Source organism: Leopardus geoffroyi, chromosome A1, assembly GCF_018350155.1.
Source record: "Leopardus geoffroyi isolate Oge1 chromosome A1, O.geoffroyi_Oge1_pat1.0, whole genome shotgun sequence".
Classification (NCBI taxonomy): domain Eukaryota; kingdom Metazoa; phylum Chordata; class Mammalia; order Carnivora; family Felidae; genus Leopardus; species Leopardus geoffroyi.
In genome coordinates, this window is record NC_059326.1 from 173331406 (window position 1) to 173345949 (window position 14544).

Consider the following 14544-nt stretch of genomic DNA (forward strand, 5'->3'; position numbering starts at 1 on the left):
TCACCAAAGTGGCTGTTCTAATTTTATACCTCCACGTTACCTAAGAGTTTCTGTTTCTCAGTTTCCCTCTCTTTCTCAAAACCATCAGATTGTAACATTTACTATCAGGTGATAGTTTTCAAGTGGTCATATGAACAGACAATTTCAATATAATTCTACATAAAAAGAAAGGGCCAGAGGAGTCTTGGTGTGGCAGAAAAGACTTTGAAGGGGTTCACTGCAGTGTTTCGAGCGCCTGTTACCCTTTGGTTTCCCTCAACGTGTAAAAAAAATGACACAACGGAACAGAACACTGCAAAACGCCGGGAGGGCAAGATCTGTGTTCCAAGCTCAAATCCGACTCATTCTTGGCGAGCCCCAGCCCTCTTGCAGTGGTACGACCTGGCAGCGGCTTCCCCCCGCGGTGCGGATTGGTTCCGTCCCCAGACGCCGGCGCCTGCGCTCCCACCAGCCCAAGAGCGCGACTCCTCCCCTCCTCCCCGCGGTGCCTCAGCTTTGCGCGCGCTCCGGCCCCGCGCTCCTGACGCGCTGCGGACGCTCGCGACCCGCAGCGCCCCGGGGGAGGGGCTCGGCTGAGGGCCGACGGCCGGTCGGTGAGTACCTGCCGCCTCCACACACCTCCAGCCCGCCGTCTTCTCTCCTCCTCCTTTCTCTTATGGGGGCCGCGGCCCGCTCTTCACCCGAGGGGGCGCCGCTGACGCTGGGTAGGGCCCTCTCGGCGCAGGGACTGATCTCTCCGGACGCCGAGGTGGCCCCTCAGGCTGTTGGGTGGGCGTCTCTGGACGCCGGGGTGGGAACACAGGATGCGGGCGGGCGCCTCCCGACGCGAGAGAGGGGCCCTTTGGTACACAAGGGTGGGCCGTACGCTGGGCGCCTCCTGACGCGGTGGTGGCCTTCCTCCCTCAGGTGCCAGGCCTGACCCCCCCCCCCACCGCCGCCGCTCCCCCCTACCCCCCCCCCCCGCTCCCCCTCCCCCTCCGCGCCGGGGGGTGCGGCCTTTATCTTCCTGGGCGCTCCTTCGTTATTTCTCGTCAGACGATGGGCTCTTGACCCCGCCCGTCCCTCGAAAGCGTCTTCCTCACGCTGAACTCCCCGGGAGGCAGCTCAGTGTTCGCCGTGTCCCCCCCACGGGGCCCCACAGCCCGGACCTCTACCGGAGCTAGGGCCAACGGGCACCTCCGCTGCCCCCCCCCCCCCCGCCCCTTTCGGGCCAGGCTACCGTTCAGTTGCGGAGTGATTAGTTATTTGCTCAGAAAAAAATCTGTTCCTTGGAAATCTTTATTGTTTGCCACTTTCCCCTCTAACGGAACTGATGTTTCTTTCTGTATGATGACAGTGTTTCAAGCTTGTTACACGTACACATTTATAGATCATCTTAACGACACTTATATGAAATAGGTACTGTTCTATGTTTACAGATGAGGTAACCTGTCTGATAAGTGGTAGGGCTGTTTTGAATCCAGTCAGCCTAATGTTCTTGTATTTAGTCACTGTATCATACTGAGATATAAGTAATGTCCAGGAAAAAGTGAAAGTTTTATGCTTCTGTGTTTTTTTTTTCTGTCGGGAGCTAGTGCTTTGAGGATGAATCAAAGAATGTGTTTTTGGAATCAGGCATATCGAGCTGCAGTTCACAACATATCCATTTACCAACCTAGGAACTTGCCAATTGTTTGATTTTGAGTAAGTTTACAAACATTAAAATAGTGATAAAAATTGTTAAAATAATGATTAGTGATAAATAGTGTAAAATAGTGAATCCTACCATATATAGTTATTGGGAAGATAACCTTTATAATGTGTGTGTGAGGTACCAAGAATAGTGTCCCAGGACTCCATAAATAACTATAATTATCACTCAAAATGTGTTTGGAGTTTGTTGTTACACACTTATCCTGAGGCCGAAAATAAAGAATAAGTGTGTGTGTGTGTTTGTAAAGGTATTTACCTTTTTTTAAAAAAATGTTTTATTTCTTTTTGAGAGAGTGAGACAGTGTATGTCTGTGGGGGAGGGGCAGAGAGCGAGGGAGACAGAAGATCGAAATTGGGCTCTGCCCCACCTCACAAATTGTGAGATCATGACCTGAGCCAAAATTGGAGGCTGGGCAGAGACAACCAGTGGCCCCCATTTACCTTTTTTTTTTAAAGCAAGGAAACAATCTGTGAAATCAGGTGATAAAGAGGTTGGTACCACATTTCTTGAATAGTGACTGAATAACTTATAGTCAGTCATTCATAAAGAATTGTTAAGGTCCCTGTGTCCTTAAGCTTTCAAAGCAGGTTTGGTAGGTAGAATGTCAAGATTTAAAATTATATTTTCCGTGATTGTTCTTCAGATAGATAAAGATGATAGATGTGCTTAAAGAAAATGACAAATAGTATCCCAAATTGGAGATTTTCAAGGACACTACCAAAAAAAGCTACGTGAGAAATAATAATAATAAAAAAACCCACGTCTCATTATTGCATCACATTTACTGCTTGTACATTCTTTTAGAGACATTTTGTTCCTGTCATAATTAAGATGAGGCTTTTGACCTCTAGGCTCTATTTTTCCTTCACAGTTAGTGGTAATTCGTTCTATAGCCTCAGTTCAAATAATTGAAGATAAGCCATTATTTTAGTGAGTTCTTTATTTTGAAGGGTAGCAACTTAAATAAATAGTAACTGAGCTATATGTTGGCCTGTGTGTTTATATTGGCCAAACAGTGGGGCACCTGGGTGGCTAAGTTGGTTGGGCATCCAACTTCGGCTCAGGTCATGATCTCGAGGTTTACAAGTTAGAACCCGGAGTCCAGCTCTGTGCTAACAGCTCAGAGCCTGGCTCCTGCTTCAGATTCTTTGTCTCCCTCTTTCTCTCTCTCTGCCCCTCCCCTGCTCACGCTCTGTCTCTCTCAGAAATAAACATTAAAAAAATTAAATTGGCCAACCAATGCCTTGTTTTTACTCTTAGAGTTACTGTGGAGCAAAGTGGCTACATCTCATGAAGCACCGAATTTTGGAGTCTGTATCTATGGGGTGCCTCTACTTAATGCTTCTTACCTATCTCTTATCTGCTTAATTCTTTGAAAACCCACTTTGAGACTACAGGTGGTTCTGTGCTACAGAAAAGGGTTTTTATTTACTCATCTTTAAGAAATACATATATTTGGTGGTATAGCTATTCTTCATATCAGATTTGAGCAATTTTGTTTAAATAACTCTAGGGTACAGAAAACATTTAATAAGATGAAAGCTATTCCATATAAGATGTTTTCCTGGGGCACCGTGATTCCTTGAGAATTCTCTCAAACTAATTCCGACATCCAGGTTTTACCTATGCTGTTCAACCTGTAATAATTTTATCCTTTTATGCCTTTTTGTAGTATTTAATAATTTAAATATATACATTAAGCTGTTCATTCAGCACATACTTAATGTGTGCATACCATATATTAGGTAGCAGTTTTAGTTAGAAGAGGTGTAAAGATTAAGTTATAGAGTATTGGAGTCAGGTGACAGAATTGCAAGTGCCTGCTTTGTAACTTTGGACAAGTTACTTTTCTGTACTTATGCTTCCTAGTAATAATTATATATACTTCTTAGGTTTTTATGAAGATTAATTAATTAAGAATATTTTTGGACCATCAGGGCATGTAGGTGGCTCAGTTGGTTAAGCATCTGACTCGATTTTGGCTTAGGTCATCATCTCAGGGTTGTGAGATTGAGCCCCACGTTGGGCTCCGTTCTGGGTGTGGAGCCGGCTTCAAATTCTCTCCCTCCTTCCCTCTCTCTCTTTGCCCCTCCCCCCTCTAAAAAATAAATAAATTAAAAAAGTTAAAAATATCTATCTTGGGACCCTTGAATTGCCATGTGAATTTTAGGATCAGCTTGTTGATTTACACACACACACACACACACACACACACACACACACACAATGAACCAGGATTTTATTAGGTATTGTATTGAATTGATATGTTAGTTTAAAGAGTATTGCCATCTTTGGGGCTCCTGGGTGGCTCAGTCAGTTAAGTGTCCGACTTGGGCTCAGGTCATGATGTCACGGTCTGAAAGTTCGAGCTCTGCATTGGGCTCTGTGCTGTCAGTTCAGAGCTTGAGCTTGTTTCAGATTCTGTGTCTCCTTCTCTCTCTGCCCCTCCCCCACTCACTCTCTCTCAAAATATGAATACACATTAAAAAAATAAAAAATAAAATATTAAAGAGTATTACCATATGAAATCTTTTGATCTTTGAGCGTGGGATGTTTTTCATTTTTTAGATCTCTCATTTCTTTAAAAAATGATTTGTAGCTTTCAGAGTATAAGTTTTGCATGTCTTCTGTTAGGTAAAGTTAGTCCTTATGATGCCATTGTAAATGGAATTGTTTTCTTAACTTTATTTTCACATTGCTCATTTTGAATGTATAGAAATAGTTTTATTTATTGATTTTGTATTCTGCAGCCTTGCCAAACTTGTGTATTCTGATAGTTTTCTTTTTTAAAAAAATTTTTAACGTTTATTTTTGAGAGAAAGAGAGCATGAGCGGGAGAGGGAGACACAGAATCTGAAGCAGGCTCCAGGCTCTGAGCTGTTAGCACAGAACCTGATGCGGGGCTTGAATTCAGGAACAGTGAAACCGTGACCTGAGCTGAAGTTGGATGCTTAACCAACTGAGCCACCCAGTCACCCCTCTAATAGGGTTTTGTTTTGTTTTGTTTTGTTTTGTTTTTAGTGGATCCTTAGAATTTTCTATATACAATATCATTGCATCTGAAAATATAGTTTTACTTCTTTCTTTCCAATCTATATGCTTTTTATTTATTTCTTTTCTCTCTTTTTGCCTAATTGCTTTGGCTAGGACCTCCAGTATAATGTTGAATAAAAGTGCTGAGAGTGGACATCCTTGTTTTGTACCTGTTCTAAGGGGAAAGCTTTTAGTCTTTCACCATTAAGTATGATATGTATTTTTAATTAAAAATTTTTAATGTTTATTTATATTTGAGAGAGGGAGAGAGAGAGAAAGAGACAGTGTGTGAGCAGGGGAGGGGCAGAGAGAGAGATGGAGACACAGAATCTGAAGCAGGCTCCAGGCTCTGAGCTGTCAGCACAGAGCCCGCCTCGGGGCTTGAACCCACGAACCGTGAGATCATGACCTGAGCCAAAGTCAGACACTTAACCGACTGAGCCACCCAGGTGCCCCACTTTTGACACTCTAAATATAATTTGTCTTGATGTGGATTCCTTTGGGTTCATCTTTTTTAGAACTCTCTGGGCTTCCTGGATCTGGATGTCTGTTTTCTTTCTCAGATTAGGGAAATTTTTATCCATTATTTCTTCAAATAATTTTCCTTCTTGTTTCTCCCTCTTCTGGGACCCTTGTAATGTGAATGTCGGTCTGCCTGGTTTTGTCCTTTCCATAAGTTCTTGAATGTGTCTTCACTCTATTCATCTTTTTTCTTGTGCTGCTCTAATTGAATGAGTTCCATTGGTCTGTCTTCAAGTGCAGTGATCTTTTCTTTTTCATATAGTCTGATGTTGAACCCCTCTATTGTATTTTTCAGTTATATTATTGCATTCTTCAGTAATGTGATTTCTGTTTGGTACTCTCTTTTATTTTCTTTTAATTAAAATTCTCATTATGTTTATTCATTCTCCTGAGTGTAGTGAGTAATTTTTGTGACTGTTGTTTTGAACTCCTTTGTCAGATAAATGACTTATCTCTCTTTTGTTAAGGCGTTTTTCTGAATTTTATCTAATTCTTTTTGTTTGGAACATCTTCCTCTGGTTTTGTTTTGTTTTTTGTTTTTTGTTTGTTTTTGTATTTTCTTTGACTCCATGTTGATTCTGTGCATTAGATAAAATAGCAAGTTTTGAAAGAATGGCCTTATGTAGGAGATGAAGCTTATTTTTCAACTTTGCCATAGCTTTTAGTTGTCTTTCAAACCTTTGTGATTATCCAAGCAGCCTAGTATATTTTTAGTGGTTCCTGGGACTTGAAGGTATGCCAAGAACTGCCAATGTCCCAAAGGGGAGGAACTCAGTCATCACCTAGGTTGAGGCTGTTTGGAAGCCAGACTCTCAGGCTGCAGCATTTAAAGTATGCAAATATATAAAGTCCTGCAGGACTGTCAGTGTAAGTAAGTCCTGGTGGCCCCCAGAAGCAGGTGATCTGGAAGTATCCCCTGGGAAGCAGCTGTAAAAATTGGAGTATCAGACAAGGGCACAAACTCCTTTCTGGGAGATACTGGCAAGCTTGAATGAGGCAGAGGGAGATGCAAAGATGGTGCCTACTGGCCTCTGCCTTTGAATATTTCAGTAGTCACCCACGTGTATGTTAAATTAGATGCCTGCGCCTCAGGCTGATGTTTTAAGATAAACAAATAAGTCTCTCTCACAGAAAGTCTTGGTGCTTTTCAGTTGGCTGCCTTTGTGTTGAGCCCTGGGTGGGTGAGTTGGTATGTGTCAGCTTTTTGAGAACTGCTTTTCAATTCATTTTGGTTTTGGGAGTCTTAATGGATGCAAGCTTGTTGGCTTTCAGAGCTAGATGTTTAGGGGGCTTATCTCTCAGTTGCAGGTCTGAAAAGTTGTGATGCCAGATATGAGATTCAAACTGATCTCTCCTCAGGGAGAAACTCTTGGGTCGACTCCCCCCCCTCCACCCCCCCATTGTGGGTTGTTGTGCCTAGGGTGGGGATTATGATGAGATTTCTCTTAACTTTGCTTTGATGTGGTTTCCCTCTCATTTGTCTTATGTGAATGGGTTGCTCTGCCAGGTTTTAAGTTTATTTCAAGATAATTTGTTCCATATATATTTGTAGACTTGGTGTGTCTATAGGAGGAGGTTAAATCAAGATTTTTACTATGTCATCTTGAACTGGATCCTCCTTTCAAAATATTTTTAAGTTTTCATTTGTAAGTCTTGCCTTATTTTGTTACATTTATTCCTAAGAATTTCATTATTTTTGATGTTATTAGAAATGGAATTTTTAAAATTCAATTTTTGGATTTTTATTGCTAGTGGATAACACTACAATTGATTTTTGTATGTTGACTGTATGCTGCAGTCTTTTCTGAACTTCTTTATTGGTTATAATAGTTTTTCAGTGGAGTTCTTAATTTTTTTTAATACAAGACCATGTCATCTGCAGATAGTGATAGTTTTACTTCTTCCTTTCCAATTTGGATGTCTTTTTTTTTTTTTTAATGTTTATTTATTTATTTTTGAGAGAGAGAGGGCAAGCAGGGGAAGGACAGAGAGTGAAGGAGACAGAATCCCAAGTAGGCTCTGTGCTGTCAGCACAGAGCCTGACATGGGGCTCAAACTCATGAACCATGAGATCATGACCTGAGCTGAAACCAAAAGTTGGACACTTAAGCGACTGAGCCACCCAGGTGCTCCAGTTTGGATATCTTTTATTTCTTCTTGTGTAGATGACCTGCCTTGAACCTCCAGGATAATGTTCATTAGAAATGATGAAAGCAGACATCCTTGTCTTGTTCCTGTCTTAAGGAGAAAGCATTCAGTCTTTTATGTTTAAGTGTCATATTAACTATGGGTTGGTTTTTTGTTTTTTGTTTTTGTCTTTTTTTTTTTGGAGATGTTCTTTATCAAGTGGAGGCATTGCTGTTGAAAAATAGTTCCTTTAAATTATAATACATAGTCAAGAGAACCAACTATCTAAGTTAATGTTTAAATAACTGGGATAAATTATTATATATATATATATTTTTTTTTCAACGTTTATTTTTTTATTTTTGGGACAGAGAGAGACAGTGCATGAACGGGGGAGGGGCAGAGAGAGAGGGAGACACAGAATCGGAAACAGTCTCCAGGCTCTGAGCCATCAGCCCAGAGCCTGACGCGGGGCTCGAACTCACGGACCGCGAGATCGTGACCTGGCTGACGTCGGACGCTTAACCGACTGCGCCACCCAGGCGCCCCTTAATTATTATATTATTTTTATTGAAATGTCCCTACAGAGATGAGATATGTACATATATAAATTTTTTTAATAGAAAAATTGGAATTTTAATGAGTAGTGGAAGTATTCAGAAGTTATTTTACTTCTTTTAGATGGGAACCTTTTTCTTTTATATGATTAAATTACAGATAGCATCTGGAAAAATTAAACTTTGAGTAAATTACTTACCCTGTGTTTCAGACAAGGATGCCACGGAGAAAGAAAAGGGTTAAAGAAGCCACTGAAGCACAGAACTTGGAGAAGAAAGATGCAGAAACTGCCAGTTCTGTCAATCTGAAGAGGAAACGTAGGTTTGAAGATGCATTCATTGTGATATCTGATAGTGATGGAGAGGTTAGTATTCTGAATAGTGGGGCTTTAGCTCTCAAACTAGGCCTTCTCCATGGCTTGTTTTGTGACTATACCTTAATGCCAGCTTGCTGGAATGTGCAGTTTTTTACTCAGCTTCATTTTGATTTGTAAATGTAATTAAGAATTATGTAAAAGAAAGTAATACTGTTTGGCTGAGACTGGATCATAGTTACTCATTTTTGTAATATATTGACCCAAGATGGTATTTTTTAAACTATTAGAAGAGACTAAGGCAAATGTAAATGTTAATTTTTATGTGTTTGGAAAGTGGGAGAAAGAGAATGTAAATGCTGTAAAGTCTCTAAGTGTGATAGCAGTGAATCACCTGTAGCTATTTAAATTACAGTTAATTAAAATTAAATAAAAAAATCCCTTTCTCTGTTATACTGGCACATTTCAAGTGATCAAAGCCACATGAGTCTAGTGTCTGCTGTATTAGGTGACACAGTTATAGAACATTTACCTCATTGTGGTAAACTTTAAACATTTGTTTATTCATTTACTTATTTATTTAGAAGGAGAGGGAGAGAGAGCACACATATGCAGGGAAGGGCCAGAGAGAGGGAGAGAGAATCCCAAGCAGTCTATGCACTATAGCATAGAGCCCTACATGGGGCTTGAACTCATGAACTGTGAGATCATGACCTGAGCTGAAATCAAGAGTCAGACACTTAACTGACTGAGTCACCTGGTGCCTCTCATTGTGGAAAACGTTATTGGACAGTGTTGCTTTTGGACAGTGCTGCTTTAGATCTTAACATCTCTTCTTTGTTCCTTCTTTCCATTTGTTTATTAGAGATTTCCCTTGGTCTTTAGGTTACATAGAGGAAGGCAGTGAATTAAGTCATTGTTTTTTCTTCCAAGTTTACTTCTCTTTTTTCTTTATCTTCTAGCTCATTTGATGGTAGAACCCCTCATTTGCCTTGTTATTAAAACTCAGAATTGTATTTAACTCATTCCTCTTTCTCATATTTTATACCTAATCATTCACCACATTCTTTAGTTTTTACCTCTTAAATGACACTCAATCTATTCTTTCTCTTTCATTTCCATTTCTTTCCTTGATCATTTGTTATTTGAGTTCTTGTTATTGAGATCATGTTGTTGTTTGAGCTCTTGAGTCTGTTAAGACTCTGAACTTGATTGTCTACCTTCGGTTTTTCTCTACATTTCACTTAGTTTACTCCAACTTTTTTTTTTTTTTAATGTTTATTTATTTTTGAGAGAGAGAGAGCATGAGCAGGGGAGGGGCAGAGAGAAAGGGGGACACAGAAACCAAAGCAGGCTCCAGGCTCTGAGTTGTCAGCAGAGAGCCTGATATGGAGCTCAAACCCACAAACTCTGAGATCATGACCCAAGCTGAAGTCGGGTACTTAACCGACCGAGCCACCCAGGTGCCCCTACTCCAACTTTCTTTTAAGAATTCCGATTTTAGATTGTTGTATTCGCTTACTTAAAAAATCTTTGATTCTCTAGTCCCTACAAGATCAGTTTAGAATTTTAATATAGTATACTTCATTACAACCGCCGGTTCACATTTGTATTCTTATCAGTAGTGCATTAGTTGCCTTGTTCCTTTTGAAGGGTGTGACCACATTTTTTTTTTTTTCCCTATTTCATAATGAAAAAGTTGTGTATTTTTTAATAGTTAGGAAAATTGAACATGTTTTCACATCTCTGTTGGGTATTTGTTTATTTTTTTGAATTTCCTTATGGTCTAGTTTTTAATTAGGATTTTGGCTAAATAGTTTTTAAAAAGATATGAAAGAAAAAAAAAATAAAAAAAAAGGTATGAAAGTATAAAGAAGAAAACAAGGGGTGCCTGGGTGGCTCAGTCGGTTAAGCATCTGACTCTTGATTTTGGCTCAGGTCATGATCTCATGGTTCATGAGTTTGAGCCCTATGTCGGGTTCTGTGCTGACAGTGCAGAACCTGCTTAGGATTCTCTCTCTCTCCCTTTCTCTCTGCCCCTCCCCTGCTTGTGTTCTCTTTCTCTGTCAAAAGAAATAAATACAATTAAAAAAAAAAAAAGAAAATAAAAGAATCCATCAATTCTACCAGTTGAATAACTTGTGTTAATATTAACAAAAATAACTATACACATACACACACACAGATATGTTAAAACATTTTATACATACATGTTAAAACAGATAAAAACAGTTCAAAACTATTTGAAAACAGAATAGTATGGAAAACTATATAGTGAAGATGTACACCTCAGTCAGTGTACATTTAAATAAAGGTAATAATTTTTTCTCTATTCTTCCAGAAAAGTATTTTTTATGAATATGCTATAAATAAAATCTTTTACAGGAAAGGAATCATGCTACATAGGCTGTTTTGCTTTTTAATTTAATATTTATTGCAGATCTTTTTATAACAACAGATACAGATCTAACTCATTAATTTTTTTTTAAGTTGTCAAATATGCCGCACAGGAGAGTCCATAAAATGCAAATCATAATCTTTTTATTTATTTTTTTTCTTAAATCCCCATCACCTATTTCACCCATTCTCCCCCCACCTCCCCTCTGATAACCATCAGTTTGTTCTCTATAGTTAAGAGTCTGTTCTTGGTTTGTTTCTGTCTCTTTTCCCTTTGCTCATTTGTTTTGTTTCTTAAATTCCACATGAGTGAAATCATAAGGTATTTGTCTTTCTTGGACTTACTTCACTTAGCTCCATCCAAGTCATTGCAAATGGCAAGGTTTCATTCTTCTTTATGGCTAAATAATATTCCTTGCAAATGGCAAGGTTTCATTCTTTTTTATGGCTAAATAATATTCCATTATCAGTATGTATACATATATATACATACATATGCCACATCTTCTTTATCCATTTATCTGTTGATGAACACTTGGGCCGATTCCATATCTTGGCTATTGTAAATAATGCTGCTATAAACATAGGAGTGCAGGTATCTCTTTGAATTAGTGTTTTTGTATTTTTTGGGTAGATATCCAGTAGTACAATTACTGGATTATAGGGTAGTTCTATTTTTAAATTTTTGAGGAAATTGCATACTGTTTTCTGCAGCATCTTTACCAGTTTGTATTCCCACCAACAGTGCATAGAGGGTTCCTTTTTTTTCTACATCCTTGTCAATGCTTATTTCTTGTGTTTTTGATTTTAGCTATTCTGATAGGTGTGAGGTGATACTTCATTGTAGTTTTGATTTGTAGTTCCCTGATGACAAGTGATACTTAGTATCTTTTCATGTGTCTGTTGGCCCTCTGGATGTCTTCTTGGAGAAGTGTCTGTTCATGTGTTCTGTCCATTTTTTTTTTATTTGATTTTTTTTGGGGGGGTATTGAGTTGTATCAGTTCTTTATATTTTTAGATACTAATCCTTTATCTGATATGTCATTTGCAAATATCTTCTCCCATTCTGTAGGTTGCCTTTTAGTTTTGTTGTTTCCTCTGCTATGCAGAAACTTTTTATTTTGATATAGTCCCAATAGTTTATTTTTGCTTTTATTTCCCTTGCCTCAGGAGGCATATCTAGAATACTGTTGCTATGGCCAGTGTGAGAGAAATTACTGCCTGTGGTCTCTTCCATGATTTTTATGGTATCAAGTTTCATCTTTAGGTCTTTAATCCATTTTGAATTTATTTTTGTGTATGCTGTAAGAAAGTGGTCCACTTTCATTCTTTTGCATGTAGCTGACAAGTTTTTCCAGCACCATTTGTTGAAGAGACTTTTTCCCATTGAATATTCTTTTCTGCTTTGTTGAAGATTAATTGATCATATATTTATGGGTTTTCTGTTCTGTTCCATTGATCTATATGACTATTTTTGTGCCAGTACCATACTGTTTTGATTACTATAGCTATGTAATATAACTTGAAGTCTAGAATTGTGATACTTCATTTTTTGTTTTTTTTTTTTTAATCCAAGTTAGTTAACATATGGTGTAATAATGATTTCAGGAGTAGAATTTAGTGATTCATCACTTACATACAGTACTCAGTGCTCATCCCAACAAGTGCCCTCCTTGATGCTCATCGCCCACGTAACCCATCTCCTCACCCACCTCCCCTCCAGCAACCCTCAGTTTGTTCTCTGTATTTAGAGTCTCTTATGGTTTGCCTTCCTCTCTATTTTATCTTATTTTCCTTTCCTTTCCCCTCTGTTCATCTGTTGTGTTTCTTAAATTCCACATGTGAGTGAAATCATATGATATTTATCTTCTTTTGAGTGACTCATTTCACTTAGCATAATACACTCTTAATTCCATCCATGTGGTTGCAAATGGCAAGATTTCATTCTTTTTGATCACCGAGTAATATTCCATTGTGTGTGTGTGTGTGTGTGTGTGTGTGTGTGTGTGTGTACACCACATACTCTTTTTTTCTTAAATTTTTTTTTTTTTGCGGTTTATTCATTTTTGAGAGACAGAGCATGAGTGGGGGATGGGCAGAGTGAGAAGGAGACACAGAATCTGAAGCAGGCTCCAGGCTCTGAGCTGTCAGCACAGAGCCCAACATGTGGCTTGAACTCAAAAACTGTGAGACCATGACCTGAGCTGAGCCCCATGCTTAACCTACTGAGCCACCCAGGTGCCCCATACCACATCCTCTTATCCATTCGTCAGTCGATGGACATTTGGGCTCTTTCCATAATTTGGCTATTGTTGATAGTGCTGCTATAAACATTGGTGTGCATGTGCCCTTTTGAGTCAGCATTTTTGTATCGTTTGGATAAATACTTAGTGCATTCGCTGGGTTATAGGGTAATTCTATTTTTAACTTTTTGAGGAACCTCCATAGTGTTTTCCAGCGTAGCTGTACCAGTTTGCATTCCCACCAGCAGTGCAAAAGGGTTCCTCTTTCTCCACATCCTCGCCAACATCTGTTGCCTGAGTTGTTGATTTCAGCCATTCTGACAAGTGTGAGGTGGGATCTCATTGTGGTTTTGATTTGTATTTCCCTGATGATGAGTGATGTTGAGCATCTTTTGATGTGTCTTTGAGCCACCTGGATGCCTTCTTTGGAATAGTGTCTGTTTATGTCTTTTGCTTACTTCTTCACTGGATTATTTCTTTTTTGGGTGTTGAGTTTGATAAGTTCTTTATAGATTTTGAATTTTTTTTTCAAGATTGCTTTGGCTATTCGGGGTCTTTTGTGGTTGCTTACAAATTTTAGGATTGTTTGTTCTAGTTCTGTGAAAAATGCTCTTGGTATTTTGATGGGGATTGCATTAAACATGTAGATTGCTTTGGGTAGTAGAGACATTTTAACAATATTTGTTCTTCTAACCCATGAGCATGGAATGTCTTTCCATTTTTTTGTGTTGTCTTTAATTTCTTTCATCAGTGTTTTATGGTTTTCAGAGTATAGCCCTTTCACCTCTTTGATTAAATTTATTTCTAGATGTTTTATTGTTTTTGGTGTACTTGTGAATGAGTTGTTTTCTTAATTTCACTTTCTCCTGCTTCATTATTAGTGTATAGGAATGCAACAGATTTCTATACGTTGATTTTGTATCTTGTGACTTTACTGAATTCATTTATCCGTTCTAGTTGTTTTTTGATGGAGGCTTAAGTGTTTTCAATATGTAGTATCGTGTTTTCTGCAAATAGTGAAAATTTTAATTCTTCCTTACTGATTTAGGTACCTTTTATTTCTTTTTGTTCTCTGATTGCTGTGGCTAGCACTTTCAGTATTATGTTGAATAAAAGTTGTGAGAGTGGACATCTTTGTCTTGTTCCTGACTTTAGGGGAAAAGCTCTCAGTGTTTCCCCATTGAGAATAATGTTAGCTGTGGGATTTTCAGATAAGCCCTTTATTATGTTGAGATGTGTTCCCTCTAGACCTACTTTGTTGAGGGTTTTCATCATGAGTGGATGTTGTACTTCATCAAATGCTTTTTCTGTATCTATAGAAATAATCATACGGTTTTTACATTTACATAAAATACAAAATCATACTTTAAAAAAATAATTCAGATATCTGTATTCACTACCTTAGAAGCCCTCTTGACTTAGTGTGACCCTCATCAGTTGCATCCCTTTCCACCCATCTAGAGGTAAGCACTGTATTTGTTTTACATTTCCATGATTTTCTGTACAGTTCTACCACATATATGTGTATTTCATTGTTTCACTCCCCATTTATGTATATTTCAAAACAGTACATATATACTAAAAAGCAGTCTTAATGGTTACATGCTTTAACCAACATTTTTCAGTAATCATTTCTCCAAAAATTTGAAGTTTTACTT

The 14544-nt window shown here is 38.6% G+C and overlaps 1 protein-coding gene across 7 annotated transcripts in view; it reads left to right on the forward strand.

Moving 5' to 3' along the window:
• The first annotated feature begins 460 nt into the window (after nucleotides 1-460).
• The window catches only part of UIMC1 (ubiquitin interaction motif containing 1), a 117013-nt gene continuing 102929 nt past the window's right edge, over nucleotides 461-14544 (forward strand). For 2 of the 7 annotated variants that reach the window (XM_045447502.1, XM_045447509.1), the window contains exons 1-2: nucleotides 648-748; nucleotides 8145-8297. In XM_045447502.1, coding sequence (XP_045303458.1) covers nucleotides 656-748; nucleotides 8145-8297 — 246 coding nt within the window. In that variant the 5' untranslated portion in view covers nucleotides 648-655. Of the gene's footprint in view, nucleotides 594-647; nucleotides 749-8144; nucleotides 8298-14544 lie in introns of those variants that run through there. The other 5 variants (XM_045447486.1, XM_045447518.1, XM_045447483.1 and 2 more) reach the window with 5 other exon arrangements.